The 11,851-nt window shown below is 40.9% G+C and overlaps 1 protein-coding gene across 1 annotated transcript; it reads right to left on the bottom strand.

The window, feature by feature from the left end:
* Positions 1-1,054: 1,054 nt before the first annotated feature.
* On the bottom strand, positions 1,055-11,520 carry TLDC1 (TBC/LysM-associated domain containing 1). The gene is made up of 8 exons (XM_010179148.1): positions 11,479-11,520; positions 10,305-10,481; positions 7,394-7,624; positions 6,613-6,757; positions 4,920-5,360; positions 3,561-3,679; positions 2,193-2,372; positions 1,055-1,189 (listed from the first exon to the last, which is right to left on the bottom strand). Exons 2-8 carry the CDS (start codon positions 10,470-10,472, stop codon positions 1,058-1,060), a joined length of 1,416 nt encoding a protein of 471 aa, XP_010177450.1. The 5' UTR covers positions 10,473-10,481; positions 11,479-11,520; the 3' UTR covers positions 1,055-1,057.
* Positions 11,521-11,851: the final 331 nt, after the last annotated feature.

The raw sequence follows: 11,851 nt of genomic DNA, 5'->3' as shown, positions 1-11,851 counted from the left end.
TTGCCATAATACAGTAATAATTAATTATGTGGAAATCAAGTGTACATCAGCCTTCTTTAAACATGTTACAGACTTCACTCTGATTATTTTTTTTAATTTTTTTACAAGGTATCTGCAGATGCTATTCCCAATTAACTGTGGATGCTTCTTACTTAATCCTTTTTCCAGCCTGATCTTTCACTCCAGTCTCAAGTGAGGCTACTAAAGAAGGTCCCTTCCCTAGAGAGCTTCTGCTGGAGGTATGGCCTGTTCTTAGGATAAATACGGCTGAATGGATCCCAGCAGCTCTGTTCTACTGAGTTTCAAAAGCAATAGGCAAGTTTCTGTGGAAACATCTTCAATGAAATGCACTAAGTTGTAGGGTAGTATTCTAAAACCAGATGTTTTATACATAGCATTGTGTACATCCTACAGCCCAGGTAGAGCAATCTGCTGAAAAACTGACTTACAGAACATGAAATTTGATGGTTTAACTGGAGAAATGCAAATTAATAGCATCCTTCATATGGACTATTCTATGTTTACCAATGTAAGACACCATTACACTTCACAAGCTTTGCTGACTAATTCCACTGCATGCAAATAAATATGTGCAGTTGAGGTATAAGAGCCTTAATCAATGTCTTGAACAGTCTTTATATAAATACGTATCAATTCTTCCAGTCAGGAAGCAGAATTGTCAATAACTTCTTATGTTTTAAGATCTGTATGCAGGCAGGATTTATGAGAAATGCCAGCAAATTCATTCTGAGCTAGAACTTAGAGATGACTATCGATTAAGTACCTAATTAGTGTTTATGTCCTCCCCAAACAAAGCCCTTCAGGCAGCATATTGTATTGGGCCTAAATATTGCGTAAGTACAAGGCTTAAGCTTCATCCAAGATGATTAAGGCAGCATATTGTATTGGGCCTAAATATTGCATAAGTACAAGGCTTAAGCTTTATCCAAGATGATTGGGTAAATGTAAGGAAAAAAATGAGGAAAAAATATCATGTCCAAGGAATATTTACATTCAGAAACACAAAAAAAAGGTTTTCCACGTCACTGTCACTCTTTTAGTTCTCATCATCGTCATCATCCTCTTCCATGGGTTCTCGCAGACCTTCACTCTGACGACTTTTCCCAGTCATTTCTAATAAGGCCTGAGCCTCAGGATCTACATCCAGGATACTCTTCTTACCTTTCATCTTCGAAACAAAATAAAATATAGTCAATTTAAAATGTTATTATGAATGTATCACTATCAGGCTACAAAAAGAGACATACTCAAAAGTCCTCAAGTAATCTGGTTTGCAAGCTTGTCACAAGGAAGCACATACATTTTTCAAGTAAGGCACTTACGATTCACTGGGATACATCAAGTGATTTTTCTTGCTGCAGTTACACAAAACAGTCACAAACTTTTCCTAAGATAACAGTGAACTATTCCAAGTTTATTCAGGTTACAAGCCAGCCAGAACATCCTGGTTAATGTGACCTTAGTTTGAAGTGCAGATGCAAACTTCTTTTTAAAGAAGAGATTCAAATACAAGTCAGCGTTTTTTGGAAACAATTTGTTCTGTTTCTGTTTAGAGAGATGTGTTCAGTGAACAGACAGGGCACAGGAATTTAGTAGGAAAAGAAATAAAATTTTAAAAAAACGACAGCAGGTTGTTCAGACAGTTTAATAAGAGAATAAATTACAGGGTGAGACGAGACTGGAAAGGTCTCCTACTCATTCCCAGAAATCAACCAGGGGCTGAAAGACTAGCATAAATCTGTTCACATAAATTTATTGTAAGACAGTAGTAAATTTGAAGTTACCAGTAAAGAAATCTTTTGGGTTCTCTTCCTGAACTACAGATTAGGCTTTACCTGTGACCTTCCAGTGTTGTCTTTCTGTTTTACAAATACTGGGTTTTGCTGAACCCCTCCAAGGAGGTTCCTCTGGGAGACCATTCCTCAACATCAGGAAGGCCTTTTGAAGTTCAGAATAAAGTACTGCTCTTCTGACTCTGTCACCTCACAGCTGCTAATGTTCCTTCACTCTGGCACCCTCAATAACTTTTGCCATCTGCTTGCTACAAAATATATGGCAACACAGGGCCAGTTAAAGCAAGCATTGTTCATTACAACGGAAAGACTGCAACTGTAAATTTGGCATTCTCATCTCCTGTTCCAATCACGACAACATTTCACAGGTTCACCTACCCCTGTGCTTTCAGGGAGGTCTCCCACTGCCCAAACTTCCATGGCATCCAGTGTAAAATCCTCTTTAGCTGACAGCTGGGGACTGTTGTAGGTGGTGCATCGAGGTTTTGCTTTACTGTGTCCCTTCCCGTAGTCGCTGTCTATCCAGAGTCCAAAGTACCCATGCTGTCCACCCATACCCTGCGAACCAAAGCAGCACACTAAACACTTGTTGCAAATGTAAACCAGGCTGGGCAAGTTGTGAAACCTAGAATATAGATTGCTGTTTTCAGTATTTATGTATTTATTTAGGTGAAAAAGGCTATTCTAAATGAACCTGGGCTTCTGTACCCATATCCAGTAATCCTGAAGACAAACAAGAACTTACCTGAGTGACGCTGCTTCTGCTCTTTACAGAACACCAATATCTGCAAACACTTAAGCCGTATATTGAGCCAGAACTTTAGCTTATTGGCTTTTGTTTATTGACTAACAATTTCATTTTAAACAGGGTGAAAGTGCTCAGTTTTGCTCTCTTCTCCATTTAGAAAAATATCTACAGAAACAAATAACATAATTTGATGTCGTTTGCTTTCTTTAGAGCAACTTTACTCCACACTGCTGCAACTCCCAAAGTTATGGGTGCATAATGCCACAAAACTGCAGAGCATCTTTCAGACAGGAGATGTGTTGTAGCTCTGTAGAAACACTTCTGCAGCTGGAGAGCCCATTCATGGACTTGAGTAAAAGGAGCTTCTGCCACTGTAATTACACAACAGCAGCAGCCTACAAGAAACTCTGGTACTTCAATTCTGTTGGGCTTTCTCAGCCTTCCGTAATCTGAAAAGCAGTTGGTGTGGCAGTGAGAGCAGCCAGGAGAAGGATCCTCAGTTACAGAGATCAGCAAGCTTGTGCTGCTGCTGTGATGTGGACACATGCAGTCAGTTCTTCCAGACAGCAGGAAGGACTGCTAGAAGGGCTTGGTGATAACCACACTTGGCAAAAGGATTTCTTCCCAGAACCTCCATAAATCCAACCTACATAAAAGCCCACCTACTTGGGTTGGACACAAATGAATTCCATCTTAGTTGATTCAGTACTTCAATATACATAGCAACTGTAAAGAAAGTATAGACTCTGTCAGTACTGTAGGCAGTTCTCCATCGTGATCCATAGCTCATGCTTTACACTGATGCTTTAATAAAAAAACAATTTAAAAAAAATCTCCTACTGAAAGTGTAGCACAAATAGCACAGAGAAGGGATGAAAAAATTCCTCAGTGAATAACAATAGAAATAAGTGTTCATACTAACAGGAACAAAAACTACAAAACACTTCCAAACACCAGCCACAAATCCAATTTCCAGACTGTCATTTCTTAATACTTACAAGTCCATTTGGCATTGTTTGTTGGCCATGGTTCAAATACATGTAGTGGTCATTATACCCTGTGTACATGTATACAGCAAGAGACGGGAAAACAGAAAACAGAAAGCATCTGTTGTCACCTGTGAACAGAAAAGCACCTGAGGTCAGACAACTGGCCATGTAAAAACTTGCCTACAAATAGGATAGGAAAAAGATATTGAAGAAGTGCAGCTGAATACATCAAAGATAGCAGCTGCAATCTCAGAAAGCCAATGCCCATCTCTCATCATGATCTAGACTCATTGTTTGTTCTCATTTAACTTCATGCAGGGTCACAGAAATCAATGTCACTCTATGCCTGTGACCAGGGGCAGAGTCAGAGGTGTGACTTGTACACTGCAATACTAGGTAAGGGCACACCTATTACAGGCTTGCATTGCATCATCTAAAACTGGCCACCTGCTGGACCTGTACAAACTGACAGGAATACAGACAGCCTTAGATCTGACTAGATAGATATATATCAGTTTAGGGTCAGTGATTTACAATACCATTTTCATTATGCCCAGCTTGGCATTCAGAGGGACCTGTGATGTGATTGTCTAATATGGTGTTATTCTATCAGGAAAAAATACGAGGAAAGTGTTGTGTAATCAATATAACATAATATATTAACTGACTGAAGTGGCAATTATTTAATACAAATTAAGTACAGGAATTGAGTTTTTAATGCAGCAGGACAGATTATCCAGAGTTCATAATTTCTTTTTCAGAAAAACATCACTACAGTTCTTTCCAACAAGTTACTAGAAAAATTCTCTCTTCTTTCCAGAAGAGTTTCAAGGGAACAAAAAAACCTAGCTTGTCCAAAGGACCCTTTTGCTGCTGGACTTTAAAAGGGTGCAGACGGTGCACGGATGGCAAGAGGAGGCTTAACCTGGTGTTTGGCTGAGCAGTTCTGAGATGGAAGATTGCCATCTGCTGGACACGTTATTTAAACTCTATTTCATTCTCTATGCTGTACTTCCAGCGTTTTCATTTCATTTTCAACCTATGCAGCTACAGGGATTGATAGATTTCACTGAAAAGAAAACCTGTTTCATGATCACTAAGTCCTGTAATTTTAAAAGAAGTCTTATAAAATAACAGATAACAATAAACCTTAATCAGTAATATGCCTGACTGAGTGCAATGCAGGAATAGCTTAGCATGAGTGTTACTTTTGCCATGGGAAAATACACTTGGAAGTGTAAGAAATACTGCATGCCACAAAAGTAAACCGACAGTATCCATTAAGTGGACAGGATTCCTTTACCTGTACAGAACAAGCAATGTTTACCAGAGCCATGAGATACCAGAAAAAGAAAAGTGAGTTTTTACCTTGAAACTGTGGCTTTACCTCCCAGGAGTGAGATGCAAACCCACCAAAGACATAACCATCTAAGTCCTTCAAGACCACTATGCAAGGACCTTTGTGCACTATATGCCCACATAACTGTGAAAAGCTTTCTCCATGAAGCTTAGAAGAAAATAAAAGCTGCCACTTGTGCTGTAGCTCTGCAGGCAGATGGGAGTTGATGTAGATGATGGCTGGGATGTCAAAGAGACTGACAAGTCCTCTTCCTTTGATGCCTTTGCAGCCTGGAACCAGGTTGGCTATGTCTTTTGTTTGGTCTGGGAGAGAATGCAGAACATGGAGGCCTTGCCTGATAACAACACTGAGGAAAACTGAGATCTGTGGAACTCGGTACACCCAATCCTCAATAAGACTTTGATCAAACTTTGTCTCCATCATCTGAGGACCCACAGGTTTTGTCCCATCTAAATAATAAGACACACAGGAACAGAAGTAAGTCTCCCAGTCTGGAAAACAAGCAGTTGATTTTTAAGTGAAAGCACAGTATTCCATTATTTTAATGGATATGAAACAACATTTGAAAGGAGCCAGCAACAGTAAAGTGTCAACTACATTAAGCAGATACAGCCACAGAACTGCGAAACGTTTGCCTGTGACCTGGGCTGTCATGATTAAGAAACACAGACTCCTTGTTACAACTTACGAGATGTTCTTTGCAAGACAGCAAAATCTATTACAACAGTGCAAAGACAAACCTATGCTTTGCAGAAGGACATACAGCCATAAATATATGCACATGCACCCAAATGCCTGTCACCTGCAAGTCAGGTATTCATAAAATAGGCAATTCAATGACAAATTGTTCTGCATGTCCACTTAAAGCAGGACTTCAAACCAAAGTTCTCCTAAATTTAAGGGAGAAAGATGGTACAGCAAAATAAAGTTCTCAAGTCATTCACAAAGCACTTAGGTTTGAAGTACTGGTCTCATTTAAATTCCGAGATAGGACCCAAAGACAAAAATTCTTGTGAGATCAGCAGGATGACCATGAGCCTGCACTGTGCCTTTGTGGCCAAGAAGGCCAACGGCATCCTGGGGTGTATCAGGAGGGGGGTGGTTGTAGGGCAGAGAGAGGTTCTCCTGCCCCTCTGCTCTGCCCTGGTGAGACCACATCTGGAATATTGTGTCCAGTTCTGGGCCCCTCAGTTCAAGAAGGACAGGGAACTGCTGGAGAGAGTCCAGCATAGGGCTACAGAGATGATCAAGGGAGTGGAGCATCTCCCTTCTGAGGAGCGGCTGAGGGAGCTGGGGCTCTTTAGTTTGCAGAAGAGGAGACTGAGGGGAGACCTCATTCATGGTTATAAATATTTAAAGGGTGAGTGTCATGAGGATGGAGCCAGGCTCTTCTCAGTGACAAACAATGATAGGACAAGGGGTAATGGGCACAAGCTGGAACACAGGAGGTTCCACTGAAATTGGAGAAGAAACTTCTTCTCAGTGAGGGTGACAGAGCACTGGCCCAGGCTGCCCAGAGAGGTTGTGGAGTCTCCTTCTCTGCAGACATTCAAAACCCGCCTGGACGCCTTCCTGTGTAACCTCATCTGGGTGTTCCTGCTCTGGCAGGGGGATTGGATTAGATGATCTTTTGAGGTCCCTTCCAATCCCTAACGTTCTGTTCTGTTCTGTTCAGGGATTTACTACGTCAGTACTGCTTACCTGCAAGCTTCAATTCTGAGAGCAGCTGAGAAGCCAGAGCCTTTACTCCACTTGCAGAATCGCTGGTATTCTCCAAATTCCAACCTTTCAGTTCCTTCCTGTAGCTCAGTACATGGACTACAGACATGATCAGATCCTCTGTGAACTTAAAAAGTTAAAACATCACCATTTTGGCGTTTCTTAAATGAAATTGCTAAGAGCTTCAAACGGCTTCCTGAAAATAAAGTGAACTAGTAAGGATGCTGTAATCCCAATGCCAGAAACATCTCTTGTCTTGACGAGTCAGAAATAACAGAAGTGTTACTTCGGTGCCGTAAGTCTTGAAAAGTGCCCTTTCCCAAGACATTTTCTCAGTGTTACTTCACAAAACATCTCCGTAAAATACAGCAATAAAGAGGGAGCAGAGGTCCAAATTTTGCAGTGGTAGGAGCTGCTACTGAATTACTGTTTGTGAGATACCACTCTTCCACCTCGTAAACTACGTTTTTGATTCACACATCTATCCTGCTTCTCCAAGAAGCACTTTGCTCAGTTCTCAGAACCATCAGCCACCCCACAACCAACCCTTGCTGGTTCTTAAATACAGCTGAAACAGTCATCCCGTTTAACCTGGTTTGCCTGCACTGTTTGGTCCAGATCAGCAAGACAGTGGTAAAGAGATTAAAACCATACAAAAGTCAGGAATCCCTGTTCTGAATGTTGTGCTCTGAAGATTACATTCAAATTACCTACATCTCTGTTCTCTTACTGTCCCCCAGCACACATGTAACTGCCTGTTTACCTCTTGGATTTGTTTGCCCTTCACAGGCCCTTCTGTCTTGGAGATCATTCTCATTATTATGGAAATCTTCTCCTCTGCGTTCCCTTTTAAGAGGTTTGACATAAAAATTACAAACTGCTCCTTAGCAATCTGTTCACTCAGCCCAGACGATTTCCCAGTCAGGTCAATACTTTTCATTCCATTGTATAACCGAAGAGTCATTTGCTCTGGTAATGGCTCTCGCATATAAGCCTACAAGAAGAAAAAAGAGCAATGGACATGTTTTAAATATGAATAACTAATACAATCCAGCTAAGCTGAGATACACTGCTATGAATTAAGGATTTCAATACCAAGTATGTACTATCAGCAATAAACTTATGTCAAAGGATTGGTTTTCCAAAGAGGAAAAAAAAATAATCTCCATTTTTATAATATCTCCTTTCCAAGACAATTTAGTAATTTCAATTGATGCTGTTTTTCCACAAATGCCACAAAGACCCCAACACTGTAAAGTGTTAACAGGATATTAGCAAAGGATTTCTATATGATAACTCCGTTGTAAAGATTTACAACTCTGCCAGTCCAACATTTAAAATTGTGTTTTAACCCTACTTTTGATAGTGGAGCTCACAAATACTTAAAAACAAAGAATAAGTAAAGTTTTTCCATATCTCAGTTTTGGCCTTAAGAAAATGCAATGTATTTAACCCTACATGCACATGTAGAAACAATTCTGAGAAGTTTCCCTCTGCATAGCATCATCTAATTCAAGCAGGGAACAAAACTAAGATCCCTGATGTTAAGACAGCTGAAATCAAAACTTATTCTTCTAAATAGCAGGACTGGCCCTTTGAATTGAAATCTAACAGGTACACACCATCATACATCAAAATACTGTGGGAAAGATCCGAATCTGGATTGAGGAAACTTTCACAGTGTTCGAGATAATGACACGGTTTAAAAAGAAATCATCTAAAGTACATCCATACAGTAGGACATGATTACACGGTGTCTTCACCGCACAAAGCACTGCACATAACGTGCTGAACATCCGGCCTGACTCACACACAGGAGTGCAGCCCAGCAGGGACTGTGCTGAAATCAATGGAGCTCCACCTGCGTAACAGCACTCCAGCTCTACTTGGTGGAGCTGTTAATCCCGATCTATTACTGGCTCAGTACCACTCCTAATGAAGCCACCAGGGCCATTCTTGTTTTATGTTAATGGCAGTCACTGTGCATACAGGGTGAGATCCAATATGCCAAGCTCTGGATCCAATATGCCAAGCTCTGCCCTGCTTTTGTTGACGTCAGTGGTAAAATGCCCATTGATTTCAGTAAAAGCAGAATTAGCAGCCACACATTAGAGTGCTTTGTATTGAGGGAGGGACAGTCGCAGGGGGTACAGCTGTCTTTAAGAGGATGTCTGAAAGTGCTACATGAACCTGAAGTGAGACAAGCAGCAGGGAACATAATCAAAACCGCTATACTCAAGGGCTTTTTACTTCACCCTGCAGTATTACCTACCTACTCCCTACCCTTTCCCTCCCACACTAACTTTGTCACACTGTTTTGTTATACGTATAGCTATTCCAGTGAGTAGACCTGGGGTGCAAAAAAGGGGGACTGTAAAAAGGGAATCTTTAATAAACATCTAACAAACTCACACCCCTGACAGTTTAGAATCTTTCTCTCAAATGGCTTCAAGAAAGTACCTAGAGATACCTGCTCTACCTGTTTTCCAAGCTATGCAGTCCAGACTGCTCTGGTCCAGAAGCCACATAGTTTCCTTCTAGTAAAGCACTGACCATAAACAGAGTACAGGAGGTTATGAGGCGTTGACAAAGTTACCAGACTGGTGCTGACCAAATCTGCTGCGTATCAATCTATAGCTCAGGCATGAGCATGGACACCTGCGAGACAGGCATGGCATTGCAGCAGTCCCTGCACTGAAGGATTGAGCACCTACAGACAGTCTTTCAGAAGATTTTAATTCAAGCTGGCAAAAAAAAAAGGCAGAAAGGGAAAAGACAAACATTCATAAAAATGTCACATTTGTCTAGAGGCAAAGCTAGAAAGAGAACTTCTTCCAGAACCAAATCAAATAACAGGAACCAAGGACCAGGTTTTTGGAGCTATTGGTGTTGAAACGCTGGGCAGCAGCAACACTGTTTCCAAGCAGGTGAGAGCTAATAAACAGCCAGGCTGGAGGAAGGCAGATGCATTGCTAAATACCTTAAAATAACCTTCTTCTTTCGTGGAGTTTTAATTTGATTCCAGTAACTGTGTAAGATTTATATATAAAAATGCACTTTTAATACTACACTCATCTGGGCACTTGGTTCCTGCCTAACTGAAGTTATCGAGTATTGCAATGAATCATTTTCCTCTACTTTCTTGATTAGAAAATGAATGTAAAGTTAATCAGAAAGCATAATGTATGTTAATTAGCTAAGAGAGGGAGCCACAGCTTAATCAAGCAAAATTAAATTCTATCCTTTTAATGAAAGTGAAAAGATAAGAGACAGTGATACAATTGAGGGAGAAAGATATAATCAAATACAAACAGTTTGTGACAGCTTCTCAAGAAAACCTGTAAATAATCACACACTATGGACTCCAGGGGGAAGAATATTCCTCCCATTTGTCAGGTTTCTGTAAAAGTATTTTCATACATCCCAACTTGCTTCAGAACCAGGAAAGCTGTAAATTGACCCAACAGTGCGATTTCAGAGATAGAAACCTGAAAGCCACAACTCATGTTAAACTGTGAGAAAAAGTTAAATACCCATCCTGCCCCAAAGCATTAAGTATTGAATTGAGATGAGCAGTCCTTAAAAATTAACTATCGCCACACTTTTAGTTTCTCTCTGGAATTATGTCCAATGCACTACATCCCAGATATATCAAGAACAACAGATTGTCTTGCCTGTAGTGCTGCCAGTGTCACAGTTTTCTTTGTAGCTTTGCCATTTTTTGCTCCAGCTGAGCCACTCGGTCCTGATAAGGTATCAAATACTCCATCAATGTCAGACTGCTCCTCGGGAAGAAATCTGGAAAGGTGATTCTGATAGGCATTGCTTTCTGCATTTCCCATCTTCTCAACCTGAAGCAAAGGAAAAGGAACAGAAAAAGCCCAGTAAACACTAAGGTATCACAATGGCCATGAAAGACACGTCACACAGGTTAACATACCAGTGCAAGCTGTACAGAGGAGCAAGTCTTCAAGGAAACTATTACCAGAACTACTGTTTAGTCTCTGTAGTCACTGAGACTTAAAGAACTTGAAGAACATCCGTGAGCAGTCACCGTGCTTTAAAAACTGACAATCTGTCAGCTCTTTGCTAAGACCACCCTGTCTACCAATGCAAACCTCATTCAAGCCTTGTCAAATGGAAAAACCAATATGATTTAATGACTAAATTAGTTTGTACAAAGTGACCGTGAGTCTGTCAGCTGGAATACATCATGTAACATTTAGGGAATAGTCTGATTATGGATTATTTATGACAGTTTATGCTACATCTTTCTGATGCATTAATGGGCTGAAGCTAAATTTGTCAATAATGTGTGGCACCAAAACACCACCACTGTAAAGTCTCTGAAGATGACATGAGAATGTTTTTTCTAAGGACACAGTACAAAGATCATTCAAAAAGCTGCCAAGAAACACAGTAACAAAAACATTGAGGAAGATGACTCAAGACCCATCAAAATGACATAGATACACACAAAGTCAATAAATTGCTGAGAGCTGGTACCCATAGAATTAAGGTTGTGGGGATGGTGGGTTGTTTTACACATTTAATGGTCCAACTATGATTTCTCTCACTGTCCCAGGATTCACCTGCATTACAGAGACTAATTTCTTAGTGTTGTCTGGGCCACATGCTCTGGCTTCCTCTCTGGAGCAGCACAGCACAAACCTAACAGCACCACAGCAAAATCCCAAAATCTACCATGACTGCAATGAGACTTCACTGTAAACAGCCTTCCCATCGACCCAGAGCAGACACGCTCCTGGGGTGCAAGACAAGTAAAATAAAACATCCTTTAATAACTTTTTTTTCCTCACAAATTCCATGTCCTTTCTGACACATCGCTTTTGGTTCAGGATTCCCAGTTTCACTGAAATCTCTTTTTGCAGACACAGCCCTTCAGCAGCCTCAGGACTGTTTGTTCAGCCTAACCCAATCTTTTTGTCATTAACTGGTACTGACTTTGATAAAACAACTGTACCTAAGAGCCTGGGTTGGGCTGCTTTACCTTCCCTAAACAGCACAGGCCCAAAAGCCTTGTTTGCCTGTGCGGAAGATGTAGACAGTGGGGTAAACACCAAAGGGTTAATGGAAACGGCTGTAACCTGGAAGACACACCACGAATACATGATTAATTTAATCAGCGAACGGCTGGAGAAAGGAGGTCCTTGACCCCTCTCTCTCAGCCCCGGGAAACACAAGCAGGGGAGGCTCCGGC

Source organism: Mesitornis unicolor, unplaced genomic scaffold, assembly GCF_000695765.1.
Source record: "Mesitornis unicolor isolate BGI_N332 unplaced genomic scaffold, ASM69576v1 scaffold51360, whole genome shotgun sequence".
Classification (NCBI taxonomy): domain Eukaryota; kingdom Metazoa; phylum Chordata; class Aves; order Mesitornithiformes; family Mesitornithidae; genus Mesitornis; species Mesitornis unicolor.
The sequence above is the reverse complement of the archived record's forward strand: the minus strand, read 5'-3'. Positions and strand labels throughout refer to the sequence as shown.

What these genes read in the sequence shown, in the direction of transcription:
- TLDC1 (XM_010179148.1), bottom strand. Translation starts at nt 10,472, where the DNA reads ATGGGAAATGCAGAAAGCAATGCCTATCAGAATCACCTTTCCAGATTT. An exon ending in TGACACTGGCAGCACTACAG is followed by an intron (nt 7,625 to 10,304) that starts GCAAGACAATCT and finishes TTCTTCTTGTAG; the next exon opens with GCTTATATGCGAGAGCCATT. An exon ending in AGGGCAAACAAATCCAAGAG is followed by an intron (nt 6,758 to 7,393) that starts GTAAACAGGCAG and finishes TAACTTTTTAAG; the next exon opens with TTCACAGAGGATCTGATCAT.